At 41.9% G+C, this 15,812-nt stretch overlaps 2 protein-coding genes across 11 annotated transcripts in view; both read right to left on the bottom strand.

The window, feature by feature from the left end:
• UBOX5 (U-box domain containing 5) overlaps positions 1-15,812 on the bottom strand; it is a 51,649-nt gene that overhangs the window by 35,381 nt on the left and 456 nt on the right. For 6 of the 10 annotated variants that reach the window (XM_069548129.1, XM_069548128.1, XM_069548138.1 and 3 more), the window contains exon 2: positions 14,307-14,414. The gene's annotated coding sequence lies outside the window, so the exon portion shown is untranslated. Of the gene's footprint in view, positions 1-14,306; positions 14,415-15,812 lie in introns of those variants that run through there. The other 4 variants (XM_069548132.1, XM_069548131.1, XM_069548137.1 and 1 more) reach the window with 1 other exon arrangement.
• FASTKD5 (FAST kinase domains 5) lies at positions 6,383-14,396 on the bottom strand. Its single transcript, XM_069548127.1, has 2 exons — positions 14,307-14,396; positions 6,383-9,116 (listed from the first exon to the last, which is right to left on the bottom strand). The coding sequence occupies exon 2, from the start codon at positions 9,077-9,079 to the stop codon at positions 6,635-6,637; it is 2,445 nt and encodes an 814-aa protein (XP_069404228.1). The 5' UTR covers positions 9,080-9,116; positions 14,307-14,396; the 3' UTR covers positions 6,383-6,634.

Raw genomic sequence — 15,812 nt, 5'->3', positions numbered from 1 at the left:
TTCAACTTCTGATCTGGGAAGATCTCACGTGCTGCGGAGCAACTAAGCCCATGCATCCCAACCATTAAGCCTGTGCTCTAGAGCTTGGGTGCCACAACTACCGAAGCCCGAGAGCTCCAGAGCCTGTGCTGTGCAGTAAGAGAAGCCATGGCAGTGAGAAGCCTGAGCACCACAACCCGAGAGCAGCCCCCGACTGCCACAACTTGAGAGCAGCCTGAACACAACAAAGACCCAGCACAGTCAAAACAAACAAATACAAACAAATTGCTAGAGTTAAGGTCATCACTGATGGCCAATCTGCTAAACTGATTGAAGATTTTCTAGTTCTTGCCTTAATTTTCTCTTCCAAGGAACTGAGAATACATACCTTTTCCTTTCTGAAGTAGGCTTTACCCCTGGTTTCTGTGCAGTGAAAGGTTAACTCAGTAGATTTGGAGTTTTCAAGTCTTTCACATTGCAAAGAAATGTCCTGAGAGATAATCTCTAAGCCTTTGGAATACAGTGCCTGATAAGACTGTCTTATATACACCTAAGACCTTGGGCCTTGAGGGCCCTGGTGGCTCAGGCGGTAAAGTGTCTGCCTACAGTGTGGGAGACCTGGGTTTGATCCCTGGGTAGGGAAGATCCGCTGGAGAAGGAAATGGCAACCCATTCCAGTATTCTTGCCTGGAAAATCCCATGGATGGAGGATCCTGGTAGGCAACAATCATGGGGTCGCAGAGTCGACACAACTGAGTGACTTCACTTTCACTTAAGACCTTGGGCCACACCCAAGGTAAACACCAGACAGTTTACACTAACAATGTAATTTATGGTGGAATAACTTGCTAAAGGAACTTCTCTGTGGCTGCAACCGGTGCACATAGCGCAGCCGAGAGAAGCTACCCCACGTCCGAGGTCAGGGGCAGAAGCCGGGAGGACCCCATGCCCAAGGGGCGGCGGCCAAGAGGAGCTACCCCACGTCCAAGGTCAGGGGCGGCAGCCGGGAGGAGCAACCCCATGTCCAAGGAGTGGTGGCTGCGTGGGCGCAGGAGGCCCTATAGGAGCTATTCCACGCTCAAGGTCAGGAGGGGCGGCGGTTAGGAGATACCCCTCATCCAAGGTAAGGAACAGTGGCTACGCTTTGCTGGAGCAGCCACGAAGAGATACCCCACGTCCAAGGTAAGAGAAACCCAAGTAAGACGGTAGGTATTGCAAGAGCGCATGAGAAGGCAGACACACTGAAACCATAATCACAGAAAACTAGTCAATCTAATCATACTAGGACCACAGCCTTGTCTAACTCAATGGAACTAAGCCATGCCCGCGGGGCCACCCAAGACGGGCGGATCACGGTGGAGCAGTCTGACAGAATGTGGTCCACTGGAGAAGGGAATGGCAAACAACGTCAGTATTCTTGCTTTGAGAACCCCATGAACAGTATGAAAAGGCAAAATGGTAGGATACTGAAAGAGGAACTCCCCAGGTCAGTAGGTGCTCAATATGCTACTGGAGTTCAGTGGAGAAATAACTCCAGAAAGAATGAAGGGATGGAGCCAAACCAAAAACAATACCCAGCTGTGGATGTGACTGGTGATAGAAGCAAGGCCCAATGCTGTAAAGAGCAATACTGCATAAGAACCTGGAATGTCAGGTCCATGAATCAAGGCAAATTGGAAGTCGTCAAACAGGAGATGGCAAGAGTGAACGTTGACATTCTAGGAATCAGCGAACTAAAATGGACTGGAATGGGTGAATTTAACTCAGATGACCATTATATCTACTACTGTGGGCAGGAATCCCTCAGGAGAAACGGAGTAGCCATCTAGGTCAACAAAAGAGTCCGAAATGCAGTACTTGGATGCAATCTCAAAAACGACAGAATGATCTCTGTTCGTTTCCAAGGCAAACCATTCAATATCACAGTAATCCAAGTCTATGCCCCAACCAGTAACGCTGAAGAAGCTGAAGTTGAACAGTTCTTTGAAGACCTACAAGACCTTTTAGAACTAACACCCAAAAAAGTTGTCCTTTTCATTATAGGGGACTGGAATGCAAAAGTAGGAAGTCAAGAAACATCTGGAATAACAGGCAAATTTGGCCTTGGAATACAGGATGAAGCAGGGCAAAGACTAATAGAGTTTTGCCAAGATAATGCACTGCTCATAGCAACACAACACTGCTTCCAACAACACAAGACTCTACACATGGACATCACCAGATGGTCAACACCAAAATCAGATTGATTATATTCTTTGCAGCCAAAGATGGAGAAGCTCTATACAGTCAACAAAAACAAGACCAGGAGCTGACTGTGGCTGAGATCATGAACTCCTTATTGCCAAATTCAGACTTAAATTGAAGAAAGTGGGGAAAACCACTAGACCATTCAGGTATGACCTAAATCAAATCCCTTATGATTATACAGTGAAGGGAGAAATAGATTTAAGGGACTAGATCTGATAGATACAGTGCCTGATGAACTATGGACTGAGGTTCATGACATTTTACAGGAGACAGGGATCAAGACCATCCCCAAGAAAAAGAAATGCAAAAAAGCAAAATGGCTGTCTGGGAGGCCTTACAAATAGCTGTGAAAAGAAGAGAAGCGAAAAGCAAAGGAGGAAAGGAAAGATAATGAGCATCTGAATGCAGAGTTCCAAAGAATAGCAAGAAGAGATAAGAAAGCCTTCCTCAGAGATCAATGCAAAGAAATAGAGGAAAACAACAGAATGGGAAAAACTAGAGATCTCTTCAAGAAAAGTAGAGATCCCAAGGGAACATTTCATGCAAAGATGGGCTCGATAAAGGACAGAAATGGTATGGACCTACAGAAGCAGAAGATATTAAGAAGAGGTGGCAAGAATACACAGAAAAACTGTACAAAAAAGATCTTCAAGACCAAGATAATCACGATGGTGTGATCACTCACCTAGAGACAGACATCCTGGAATGTGAAGTCAAGTGGGCCTTAGAAAGCATCATTACGAACAAAGCTAGTAGAGGTGATGGAATTCCAGTTGAGCTATTTCAAATCCTGAAAGACGATGCTGTGAAAGTGCTGCACTCAATATGCCAGCAAATTTGGAAAACTCAGCAGTGCCCACAGGACTGGAAAAGTTTGCAGTTTTCATTCCAATCCCAAAGAAAGGCAATGCCAAAGAATGCTCAAACTACCACATAATTGCACTCATCTCACACGCTAGTAAATGCTCAAAATTCTCCAAGCCAGGCTTCAGCAATACGTGAACTGTGAATTTCCAGATATTCAAGCTGGTTTTAGAAAAGGCAGAGGAACTAGAGATCAAATTGCCAACATCCATTGGATCATAGAAAAAGCAAGAGAGTTCCAGAAAAACATCTATTTCTGCTTTACTGACTATGCCAAAGCCTTTGACTGGGTGGATCACAATAAACTGTGGAAAATTCTGAGAGAGATGGGAATCCCAGACCACCTGACCTGCCTCTTGAGAAACCTATATGCAGGTCAGGAAGCAACAGTTAGAACTGGACATGGAACAATAGACTGGTTCCAAATAAGATAAGGAGTACGTCAAGGCTGTATATTGTCACCCTGCTTATTTAACTTGCATGCAGAGTACATCATGAGAAACGCTGGACTGGAAGAAGCACAAACTGCAATCAAGATTGCCGGGAGAAATATCAATCACCTCAAATATGCAGATGATACCACCCTTATGGCAGAAAGTGAAGAGGAACTAAAAAGCCTCTTGATGAAAGTGAAAGAGGAGAGTGAAAAAGTTGGCTTAAAGCTCAACATTCAGAAAACGAAGATCATGGCATCCGGTCCCATCACTTCATGGGAAATAGATGGGGAAACAGTGGAAACAGTGTCAGACTTTATTTTTGGGGGCTCCAAGATCACTGCAGATGGTGACTACAGCCATGAAATTAAAAGAGGCTTACTCCTTGGAAGAAAAGTTATGACCAACCTAGATAGCATATTCAAAAGCAGAGACATTACTTTGCCAACAAAGGTCTGTCTAGTCAAGGCTATGGTTTTTCCAGTGGTCACGTATGGATGTGAGAGTTGGACTGTGAAGAAAGCTGAGTGCCAAAGAATTGATGGTTTTGAACTGTGATGCTGGAGAAGACTCTTGAGAGTCCCTTAGACTGCAAGGAGATCCAACCAGTCCATTCTGAAGGAGATCAGCCCTGGGATTTCTTTGGAAGGAATGATGCTAAAGCTGAAACTCCAGTACTTTGGCTACATCATGCGAAGAGTTGACTCATGTGAAGAGACTCTGATGCTGGGAGGGATTGGGGACAGGAGAAGGGGATGACAGAGGATGAGATGGCTGGATGGCATCACGGACTTGATGGACGTGAATCTGAGTGAACTCCAGGAGTTGGTGATGGACAGGGAGGCCTGGCATGCTGCGATTTATGGGGTTGCAAAGAGTTGGACACGACTGAGCGACTGAACTGAACTGAAGCTGAATGTCTTTTGTCTTTTGCTATAATAAGCTCAATGTCTCCAGGGGCTGGGAACTGAGTAACTAAGGTAAAGTGTGTGGGCACTCACTTTATGTCTACATGACTGACCTGCACACCAAGGCCTGAGCTTCCCTGACTGGCAGTATCTGTACGTGTTGGCAAACATCATTGCTGGGTTTAACTAAGTGCTATCTGTATGTCTCTAATGGAAAAAGACAACTAAAAGCTTGTGACTTGTCTCTCCTAGATACTATACCATGTCCCTTTTTGTTTTACCATTTTTAATCTGCATCCTTTCACTATGATAAACTGTAAGTTTTCTCTCTAGTGAGTGGTCTTGGAGAGACCAGACTTACTTCTATACCCGTATTTTTTCCTGATTATCTGTCTTTATCACTGGATCTCTTTGCTTTGACCTTCAAGTCCTGGTATTCTACTCTTGGTCATCTTTTCCGTCCCTACCTGCAATAACCTACTTTCCACCTGTCCTCGGCAATTTTACTCATGGTTTTTGCCATCTGACCTCATGCCCTGGTGAGACTCCAGCCTAAACTCTTCTGCCCAGAGGCGCACCTCAGCATGATCAGGGCAGTCTCAGCATTAACTCTTTACCCAAACATGTGTCCTGCTTTTGTCTCAAGTTTAGTTGATGACTCTATCAGTCTAGGCACTAAAATTCTCATTTTCATCCCCCAAACCAATTAATTAGCAAGTTGTGGTCTTTTTCCCCTCCCAAACATCTTTGAAATGTAAACTTTCCATTCTCATAATTTTGGCTTTCATCATTTCTCACGAGCTCTTGCACACATTTGTGAAATATTCTCCTTATCTCACACATCCCCACCCCTCAATCTAGTTCTGTCCTGCTTTTCCCCTAACATTTCTAAAACATGAATCTGTGCAAATACTCCCTGACTTAGGACCCTTCCGAGGCACTCCAGTCCCTGTAAACCTAGGCAAGGTCATAGGCTTTTGTTACCCAGATATTCTTTTTCTCTCTCTAGCCCCACCCTCTCCCTTCCCTCTACACCCAACTCTCCAGCAATGCCCAACCATTAATTCCCTGATCACTCACTGAACATTATTATGTACCAGGACCCACTGTCCTAGGCACTGGAGATAAATTCTAGACAAAGTTAACTCAAGGGCCTACTTTCCAACAGGGAAATCAACAAATAAATAAAGAGTAGCTTGCTAGTGCTGAATGCAGCGGGGAAAACAAACCTGCGGGTGGCGCAGCATGACCACGGGCCAGTGAGGCGGTTGTAGCCAGCATGGATGGGGAAGCGACCTTTGAGGGGAACCTAAATAACAGCGGGAGGAGTCCATTTTAAAGGTTTTTCATAGACCTCAAGCTTTTATAAAAGTTACTTGTATTAACTTTCTCACATATATACATTCTTCTTATGTCTGTGGCTCTACTACAAACTTGAATCTCCCTAAACTTCCTAGTATGGGAGTAATGCATTTCCTTCTTGTTGGAGCTGCTTGCCATGAAAAACATTCTTCTCCCTAGTCATCAGATTTGGGAACCAATGGCCCAACGGGCACTCATATAATTCTACTCTCCTAGGTCCAATTTTAGGAAGAAAATATCTCTCGAAAACGGGTTAGGAAGAATCACGCAAGAGAAGTAGAAATGCAGAAGAGGGAGCTAAGGGGAAGATATTAAGCTACTTCTGAAATGGCTCTTTAAAACAGGAACCAACCAAATCTAAAGGAAAATGAAAAGGACTTTAATTCTAGGGGGTGTGAAGAAAACACACGGGGGGGAAAAACTATGATGTACAAGATAAGCTGCAGAAGATTCTTATTTTAAAACAAACCAAAATATAAGAAAACCATTTTAAAAAAATTAGCTTTAGACAATGCCTGACTATACTTTTATCCTAAAAATTCAAAGCAATCATGAGATGAGGCTAGTAAACAGAAAGGAAAATAAGGATTTTTTTGACCATATTTTAAGATGTTTATTATTTACCTGTACAAATTGGCAGCAACTTATACAACTGGACCAAGTTATAATTAATTCACAGTAATGTACATTAGCTTCTATCTGCCACAGACAGGGTACAACTTAATCTCAACAGATAATTTTATTACCAAATCTACATTCTGGCTTTTGTAACTGTTTCACAACACCTGGTACAGTGCATATCTACAGCATTTATGAGTAGAAATGACCCTGAAAGGCCCTTCAGAGAGCAGAGGTGAACACCTTCTCATGGAGAAATGCCAGTTTTTCTAAGCGAGTTCGTTTCAGTAGTGGGAGCCATTCCCAGTGAGATAACTCCACCACACGGTACCCAAGTTGATTCAGCTGCCGCCTCTTCATATTATGCAGTCCAAGCAGATCCCTGGAACCATAGCAATACTGGTTCCTGTTTGTCAACTGAATAGCCAGCTTCACTTGTGGGGCCTGCAAGCAGGTCGGCGGGGATAGGCCAGCCATTGGGATGGCCCCCAATCTGTCTACCTTATTGCAAAGGGAACCTCCCACAGGTTTAGCCCTCTCCTCCTCTAATTTCAAGGGCTGCTGCCCATTGTCTGACTCAATTTCCCCCTGGGAATGCCCTTTTGATTTCCCTTTTAGTAGCTGATTCATCAAATCATCAGTAAGGCTGACTCCCACATGCTTAAGCCTTAACTTGGCTACATCTTCAATTGGTATGGCTTCTCTGTTAAATGGTAATGGCTTCATGTTAACATCAAGCTGAACCTCTAAATCAGAAGATCGGGTATGAGGCAAAATCATATGGTGTTTGACATACTGGGGCCCACCCAACATGGTCTCAAGTAAAAAGAGAGCTTCTAGGAATTCAGGTTTTGAGTTCATATCCCTCCTTGCTAAATTCCATAGCATTTCTGACCCCTCTTGTTGAAGCTGAGAACTAAGACGATTGCCTCTGTAATCTGGACATTCAATGCCAACTGTGCCATCAAGAGTATACAGCTCCTTGGTGACCTCAAACTTACTTCTCTCCTGAGCTAACCTGACAAACCCTGGACTCAAAGCGAAATCTATGAGCTCTACTGGAAAGTACTCAGAAAATGCCAGGCCCAGCAAGCACGTGAGCAGGTGTTCTGGGTATCGATTGAACTCAAGCATCTTTCTGTGAATTTCATTTATCAGGCTAGAATAAAACTCTTCTGCATTGGGTGGCTTATAATTCAGAGTTCCAAATGACCACAGAATCTTGGCAACATCTTTACTTCGACAGTATGCTACCCTAGGAGGCAAAGAAGCAGCCACAGCATTCATTACCCTTTCATCCAGGAAGCGTAATGCCGAGCAGGCCAGAGTCAGGTGCATGACACCCTGAACTCCCAGGGAAGGAATTCGCTGAGGAGCAATCTGTCCAAATTGCTTCATGAAATTTACGTGATCCACATGAGTGAAACGGAACATTTTAAGAATATTCACTAAGGCATAACTACTCAGATGCTGCATGTCAGCACAAGCCAGATCTCCAAATTTCCGCATGACAAATTCAGAGAGACTACTACTCGATTTAAAAAACCCCAAACAGATTGAACCAACCTCTTCTAAATTGATCAAATCTATATACTTGAGGATCAATGATTCCAGTTTTTGCATTAGATCCTGGGGTGCCTGACGACTTTCACCTATAATATAAATTAAGTGAGTCAGCTGGGACAAGGATAGATCTTTCCAGTGCAAATTAAGATAACTAAAAAAGATCTTTAAAAACCGAGGTACTCTGCGTCCCAAGTACCGCCAGAGGTCAGCCACCAAGAGAAGTTGATCCAGGCTCATTTCCCATACCTTATGGCAAAAGTTTGTTTCAAACACATCTAGCATTGAATGGGAATGAGGAATTCCTAAACTGACAAAAGCTTTCAAAATACTGATCAGATCTGAGGCATCAAAGAGATGTATGTTTTTCACACTCAGTTGGCAGAGCAGAGCAAAGCTGGTACTGGACAGCAAAACAGGATGTTGCTCTGCAGGCAAAGAACTCAGCTTACAGAAATAGTCAACAATAGTTTGAGGCTGGAGATTATCTTGATAAACGGTGACTTTGTGCAAAATTAGTTCACCTTCTGAAACTGACAAAGGTTGACAAGTCTCAGATCTGTTATAGCTGTGAAGCTGATACTCTGGTCTTAGCTGGAGGAAAACTCGAGGGTCTTCAAGGGAATCAAAAGTTTCTATATCCTCTTCATCAATTTTCATGGCCCTGGGTGAGTGCAGGTTCAACGTGCTGGCCTTAGAGGCAGAAGCCCTGCTGAATTCCAAACCTGGGAGGGTATTGCCGGTTGTCAGAATCCTCCAAGAAGCAGAGGTGCTACAAATGTTAACTTTTCTGGCAAGACGGCAGAGACTGTTTTCTGGAGAGTCCTGTCCTTTGTGCCACATGTAGCTTCTTATATTCCACCATGCCACACTTCGGGTTGCACTGTAGGTAAAAGGATTGCAAAATGTCCAATATCTTATAGGTTTTAACAGCTGGAGAATGGCTGCCATTCTGGTGTCAGTACTGATCATTCTAGCAGTCAGAGCACAGTCCTCATATGTCTGACCAAGCAATTTCTTGTTTATATGGTTCTTGATTAGAGCTGGTTGGGAAGGTGTTCCACAGAAAGTGCCTGGAAATCTTCGGCATATCACAAGAGCCATGGATCACAAATGACTGGGCCAGAATTGGTGCCAGATACTGAAAAAAGGGTAGATGAAGAATAAGTGGCTTCCACCTATCTCAATACTAAAATTTACACACCATAAGACATGGATTAAAACGATACCACTGTCCACTCTAAGTAAGTTCAATGTTAGTGAATGCCCAAACCACAAGACAGAATACATCAAGGAAAAACCCCATGTACCCTGCATAAAGGCACAGGAAAACCCCCATCCTAGGGTACCACTGAGCAGTTCTTTGGACTGCTCCTCAGTTTAAATTTCCTCTGTCCTCTGGCCAGACTTTCTTTACAGTTAGAGACAGCTGTTGCACTAAAATCCAACAGGAATGAGGAAAGCAGATTTCCAAAAAGAAAGCTAAGAACAGAAATAAGCAATCTATTCCACCTCTTTGATATTGGCACAATTATACCCACAATAACTGCCCTCCCCCACCGCCCGTTCCTCCTTTTGATTACAGAATTCAGTTGTTTTAATGCTACTTCTGTACCTTGTAGAAGATGCCTATTCTCCTCTCAAGACCTACAAGAGTCTGAATCACTATCTCAGAGTAGTCATTGACTTGGGAAGTAAACTTGAAAACTCACTCACAAGGAATGAAATAGTACCATTTACAGAGATGTGGATAGACCTAGAGACAGTCATACAGGTGAAGTAAGTCAGAAACAGAACAACAAATGTCATATATCACTTATATGTGGAATCCAGAAAAATGATACATACAGATGGGCTTATTTGCAAAGGAAAAACAGAGACACAGACGTAGAGAATAAATTTATGGATACCAAGGTAGGCGGAGTGGGAGACAGAAAGAATTGGGAGACTGGGAGTGAAATATATACAATATTATGTATAAAATAGCTAACTAATGAAAACCTACTGTATAGCACAGGGAACTCTACTCAATGCTCTGTGGCGACCTAAATAGGAAAGAAAACTAAAAAAAGAGTGGATATATGTACACTGATTTACTTTGCTGTACAGCAGAAACTAACACAACATTGTAAAGCAACTGTACTCCAATAAAAATCAAAAAGAAAAATTCAGCTACTCCAGATACCCCTCAAAATATTAAAAAACCCGAAAAACTCAAGCACTTTGGTGGGGGAGGGTAGAAGGCCTAGGCCCTGCTAACTATCAATTCATGGGTGAGACACAAAGAGCATTTCAAAGCGGGGCTCAGGGAACACCAATTCATGCAACTGCCCTGCTGACAACAAGGGGAGCAGCAGAGCTTTCCTCTGGAGGAGGCATACTAGCAATGTTTCCAGTGAGTCAGGTGTTGATTATTCTGCCTGAGAGCAGCACAAGTTCTACTTTTCCTCTATAGCAGAAACCATGACAGGCTATGAAAATGACTCTGCCATACTCTTGCTCTCAATGCTTACTGTCTCTCCTTCTGCTTGAGAAATGCCAAAGCCTCACAAGCAAAACTCAGGGAGCCCTAAGATGCCAAGATATGGACCAGACATGGCTCATGATGCACAAAATCCCATGAAGGTTCTGAGGGTGCCAGAATGATTTTCTGAAATGCCTAAGCAATTCCCCTGTCAGTCCCTTCCTTCCAGAGCCCATAGCATAAGAAATAGAGGACTGCAGGGCAAGTTAGAGGCTTTTTTCAAGTAGCCCAACCACACAGGCTTCTCTGGATGGCAGGAAGGTATGCTCCTAATTTCTTTGTGAACCAGAACAGAATTCTTTCATACCAAATCTTTATACACTTAGTTCCATACTGTGGCCTGTGGACCATTCTCCCACCAAGTTTCAATCTGTGGGTCCAGATGCTATAGATCAAGTGTTAGCAAACTATGGCCCAGAGCCCAAATCCAGCCCTCATCTTTTTTGTAAGCAAAGTTTTAACATAGCCAGGCTATTTGTTAAATGCTTTAAATGCTGTCTATGGCTGCCTTCTCACTACAAAAGCAGAGTTGAGTAATTCTGGCAGAGAATATATGGCTTGTGAAGCATAACATATTTATTATCTGGCCCTTTACAGAAAAAGTTTGCTATAAACCATTAGCTTACTCCTATGAATGCAAATGGCCAACTTTTTAAAAATTAGAAGACATCAGGAAAATAGTACTGATTTTTTTTTCTTTAACATTTAGATGATACTTAAAGATTTATGCCTTAAAATGGAATCTCAATTAATACTGCAGCTCAGGTATGGTGGGAACAAAGGAGAAAGCAAGTAATGGAACTCTTTAGTTGACAGAACAAGGCTTTTAAGAATACCTGTTTGGAACCTGTAATCTAAATTTAGGTCAGCACAACGTCCAACTAAAGCAATTGTTCAAAGTCCTCCTTCTCATCTTGAGAACTAGATCTGAAGAAATAACTTTAATAAAAAGACAAATTTTTTTTTAATAATAACAAAAAAACTGAAAATCCATGTCTTTTCAGAAGGAGTAACCTGGTTTACAGAATAAGTGTGTGTCAGGCATCAACACATGGAAAGATTTATACAAATAGTCAGTGGAACAAACAGAACAAGTGACATCACTTAAAATACACCTATATAAAAGGAAAGTATATAGCTATTAGGAGACTTTCTGCTACACCTTTGACAAATTAACGTTTTCTCCTTTTTAGTAGGATTAAAACGGTTAAATAGAAGAATACATAAATTTAACAAATACTTTTATAACTAATACAACTTTAAAAGCACATTATTTAAGTTACTTCAATTAATATTATCTAAGATTACTTAATGAGATTACTGTATGTGGTCCTGAAATGAAGAACCATTTCCTGGATCATCAATGTTTGACTGGTATAGATCCAGTGTTTTGAATTATGTGGCTCTGATTTGCAAAAATACAGGCTAAGGGACTTTCCTGGTGGTCCAATGATTAAGACCCCATGCTTCCAATGCAGGAGTTGCATGTTGGATCCCTGGTCTGGGAACTAGGATCCCACAAGAACAAGAGCCACAACTGTCTTAGGGTCTCCACTGTGCCAAGCCTTGAATAAGCAGTTTCATCTGCATTAGTCCCAATTCTTACCTTTTGGCAAGGTAGGTTTTATTATCTCCATATTGTTAATAAGGAAAAAGAGTCTTCACAAGACTAAGAAACCTGATGAAGATTACACAGCTAAGGGACAAAATGGGGTTTGACATCAAAGATTATCTGATTCCAAATCCCACATTGCTAGTGTATTGGAGAGACAAAAAGGGAAGTCAGATTTCAGACAGGAGGGTGGGGAGGACCCCCAAATAATCTATAGGGTTTCCAGGTGCCAGGAAGCTGGAGTGTTAGAACTGGAGGGTTAGGTAAGCTCAAAAGCCCCTCATACCTTTAATAGTCTAAGATCCTAGTTATCACTAGTAATTACTACTTATAAAAAGAACAAAAAGAAGACATCAAAGACAAAAGTCTACATGAAGGAATGAGTTTACAAGATGCCCCAGTATCAAGGTAAAGAGAACTATCATAATTGAAGATGTGAAAGTTGGCAAGAGAGATATGGGATCCAGAATTTACAGTTCAACATAGAAGGGAAGTAAAGAGGAACCCCAGGAATAATGATAAAGATTCCAGGACTACAGCTGTGAGTAGACACAAAGAGCAACTAGTTTATGCTAGAAGAGATGGATATTACACAGGAGAGAAGAATGACATTTCTGATGGATAATCTGAGGATAAAGAAGTAATTTGTTGTTTAGTCACTAAGTTGTTAAGTTGTGTGTGACTCTTTTGCAACCTCATGGACTGTAGCCAGCCAGACTCCTCTGTCCAGGGGATTTCCCAGCTAAGAACATGGGAGTGGGTTGCCATTTCCTTCTCCAGAGGATCTTCCCAACCCAGGGATCGAACCCACAGCTCCTGCATTGGCAGGTGACTTCTTTACCGCTGAGCCAATAAGTAATAGGTAGATGGAAAACCAAGCCACTAACAGCAACAAAAATTATTAACTCCAAACAATAAAAAAAAGTTGCACAAGGTAAGAATTGTCATATTACACTCCTTGCTCAGCTGTAAATAATATTTACATAATCTTACTAATATAAACCTTGAATATCCATTTAAACAAAAATTTTGAGCAAACTATACTGGGAGGTTAAAGGGAGGGGAAGTGGGAAAGAGGGAAACTGAACAGCAATACATGAGACCTAGAGCATCCAAGTTCATAACAAAGAAGTCAAAAGATTTTATGGACATAGAGATGTTCTAGAAATCAAGAAATAGAAATACAAATGTTATTTATTTAGAGTACACCAATGAATACCAAAAGAAACAAACAAATAGTTGAAAAGTGTCTCTGGAGAACAAAAACGGAATTAATATTTAGTGTTATAAGATCTGTCAAACTATTTGCTTTTTTTTGGCCACGCCATGCGGCTTATGGAATCTTAGTTCCTGAACCAGGGATTGAACGTGCACCCTGGACAGTGAAATCTCCAAGTCCTAACCACAGTGCCACCATGGAATTTAACTATATAAGCCATGCACACATATAACTTTGAAAAAAATTAAATTTACAAAAATGATGTTCTAACAAGAAATTGTTCTTCAAGAAGAGTAAACTAAATACTCAAGAGAAAGGTTGAAAAGTTACTTCCAGTACAAGGACTTCCTACTGTCTGTAGAACTTCTCTATGGATGCCCAGTAATCAATGATGACAAACTAATCTTAGAGCCATGCAGACATAAACTGCAAATGGCAAACAGTAGCTACTCACTTTTCTGCCATGCAACTTTTAGCAGAGACACTATATCTACGTATGCAGAAATGAAATACAACCACTTTAGAAGATAAGTATTAAGTAGTGTAGAGAAGGAAAGGGAAGAAACACAAGGAAGATATAGAATCAATAAAGCAGAAGAGTGGGGAGAAAAGGCATTTCAAAGAAAAAGAGGCCAGGATGTTTTGCCTAGATAGAGACAAACACAGAGGAGAGTTAGTTCCTCCTTATTTAAGGGTTCCCAAAGAATCCATAAGAAAGCTGGAAAGAGAACACTAAGAGATGCCCAACTGGTTAACTCATGTCTCCACTAAAGGTTCAAATTTATGTGACATCATTTCACAAAGTCCCTTTCCTAGCGTAAATGTCCCAAGGATACTCCCCTCCCCATCTCCTCTTTAGGGGTCCTAAAGAACCAGAGTGGAGCCTCAGACACCACTAGACCAACCACAGCTGTTCTGAAAGACACTGCCCAAACCACCCTGAATGATGTGATTTCACAAGAGCGAGAAATCTTACCTTTCCACCTTCCAGGTACAGGTCTGAGCAAGGCCGAATAGCTTCGTTTTAAACTACAGTCCAGAAGTTAGAGGAGGGGAGCCAGGCGGAGGAAGGCAGCCATGCTAACTGTAGATTAAGTATATGACACCCTCAGCATATTCAGTTTACCAGATACCAGATCTCATCTCTTAATTCTGATTTGATTCTTTTGCTTTAACCCACTTATGTCCTGATAAAATTCTAAAATTACCACAAATAAATGGATACTTCAAACTCCACTTTTGTCTTATCAAATAATGTGTTGAGTAGCCCTGAGAATTAAAAAGACAAAAAACTGATTTTCTCTCGGCGCTGGAGTCTATGAGAGGATTGACAAAATCCCGACAGGTAAATTATCTGCATCTGCAATCATTTGAAAACATTTCCAAAGAAACAGTTCAAGTACCTATCACTTTTAGCACAACCAAATATTTGATTTTATCAGTTTTCCTATATTTGCAAGACTGCATAGTATGGTATTTCAGAAAAGTGAAGGGGAAACATCAGAATTCTTTGGTATCAAAGTTGACTTATTTGCATGGTAAATGATAAGGCCTTACTGGGGACCTGAAAATATAAGCTGATGAATGGGGAAGAAAACCATACTGACAAATTAAATTAGGCCTGTATAACTGCCAAATGCCTTGCTCTCTCAGTTGTATTATGTAGCATGGAGTTTTTCAATTTTATTCTGGTCTACCAGGCCGTAGCAAATCCATCCCAGAGCCTGCCTAAGGCCATTCAGAGCACTGAGTCACAAAATCTAGGCGACTCACAGAATGTGAGTAAAGTACAGAAAACAAATCAGATTCCAGCAGCAACAAATGACTAAAGCACAGAGGTTAGCCATGTTGGTGTTAAAGCACTTGGCTCCAACTCCACAGGATGAAGAACCTCCAAGAGTCTGCACTAAGTGGGCAATGAAGCATCACCTGAGGAGGCCCATGAATATAACTGGTATGGAGAGGCCCCAAAGCTCCCTGAGTTAGGAGAGAAGAGCTGTGTCATGATTTGTACAGAAAGAAAAATGGCAATTATTTTTCTTATCCCCGGATATAAAAAAACGGAGGGAGATACCCATAATATCCTTAGGCTTGTGCAACCAGAAATTGTCTGTTTAAAAAAAAGGGGGGGGGGTTATATATCTTGTATTGTTATTTACTAAAGACTCAACCTGTCCCAGATACTAAGCAAATGCCGCAGGGCCTTGCTACTCAAAGTGCAGCCTGCGGAGGAGCAGCATCAACCTCACCTGGAAAATGGTGAGAAACGCAGAATCTCGGGCCCCACCCCAGACTTATACACTCCGAATCTCCAAATTTCCAGGTGAATCGCATACACTTAAGTGGGATAAGAGGAGTGGCAAAATATTTCATTACGTTCTCACAAAAGCCCTGTGAAACAAGTACTGTTATTCGTCTCACAGAGGAAAAATCAAGGTACAAGTAAGAAGTGGTAGTGGTAGTCGTTTAGACCTGTCCGACT

Source organism: Ovis canadensis, chromosome 13, assembly GCF_042477335.2.
Source record: "Ovis canadensis isolate MfBH-ARS-UI-01 breed Bighorn chromosome 13, ARS-UI_OviCan_v2, whole genome shotgun sequence".
NCBI lineage: Eukaryota > Metazoa > Chordata > Mammalia > Artiodactyla > Bovidae > Ovis > Ovis canadensis.
This window is presented reverse-complemented; position numbering and strand designations above follow the sequence as displayed.

What these genes read in the sequence shown, in the direction of transcription:
- FASTKD5 (XM_069548127.1), bottom strand. Translation starts at nt 9,079, where the DNA reads ATGGCTCTTGTGATATGCCGAAGATTTCCAGGCACTTTCTGTGGAACA.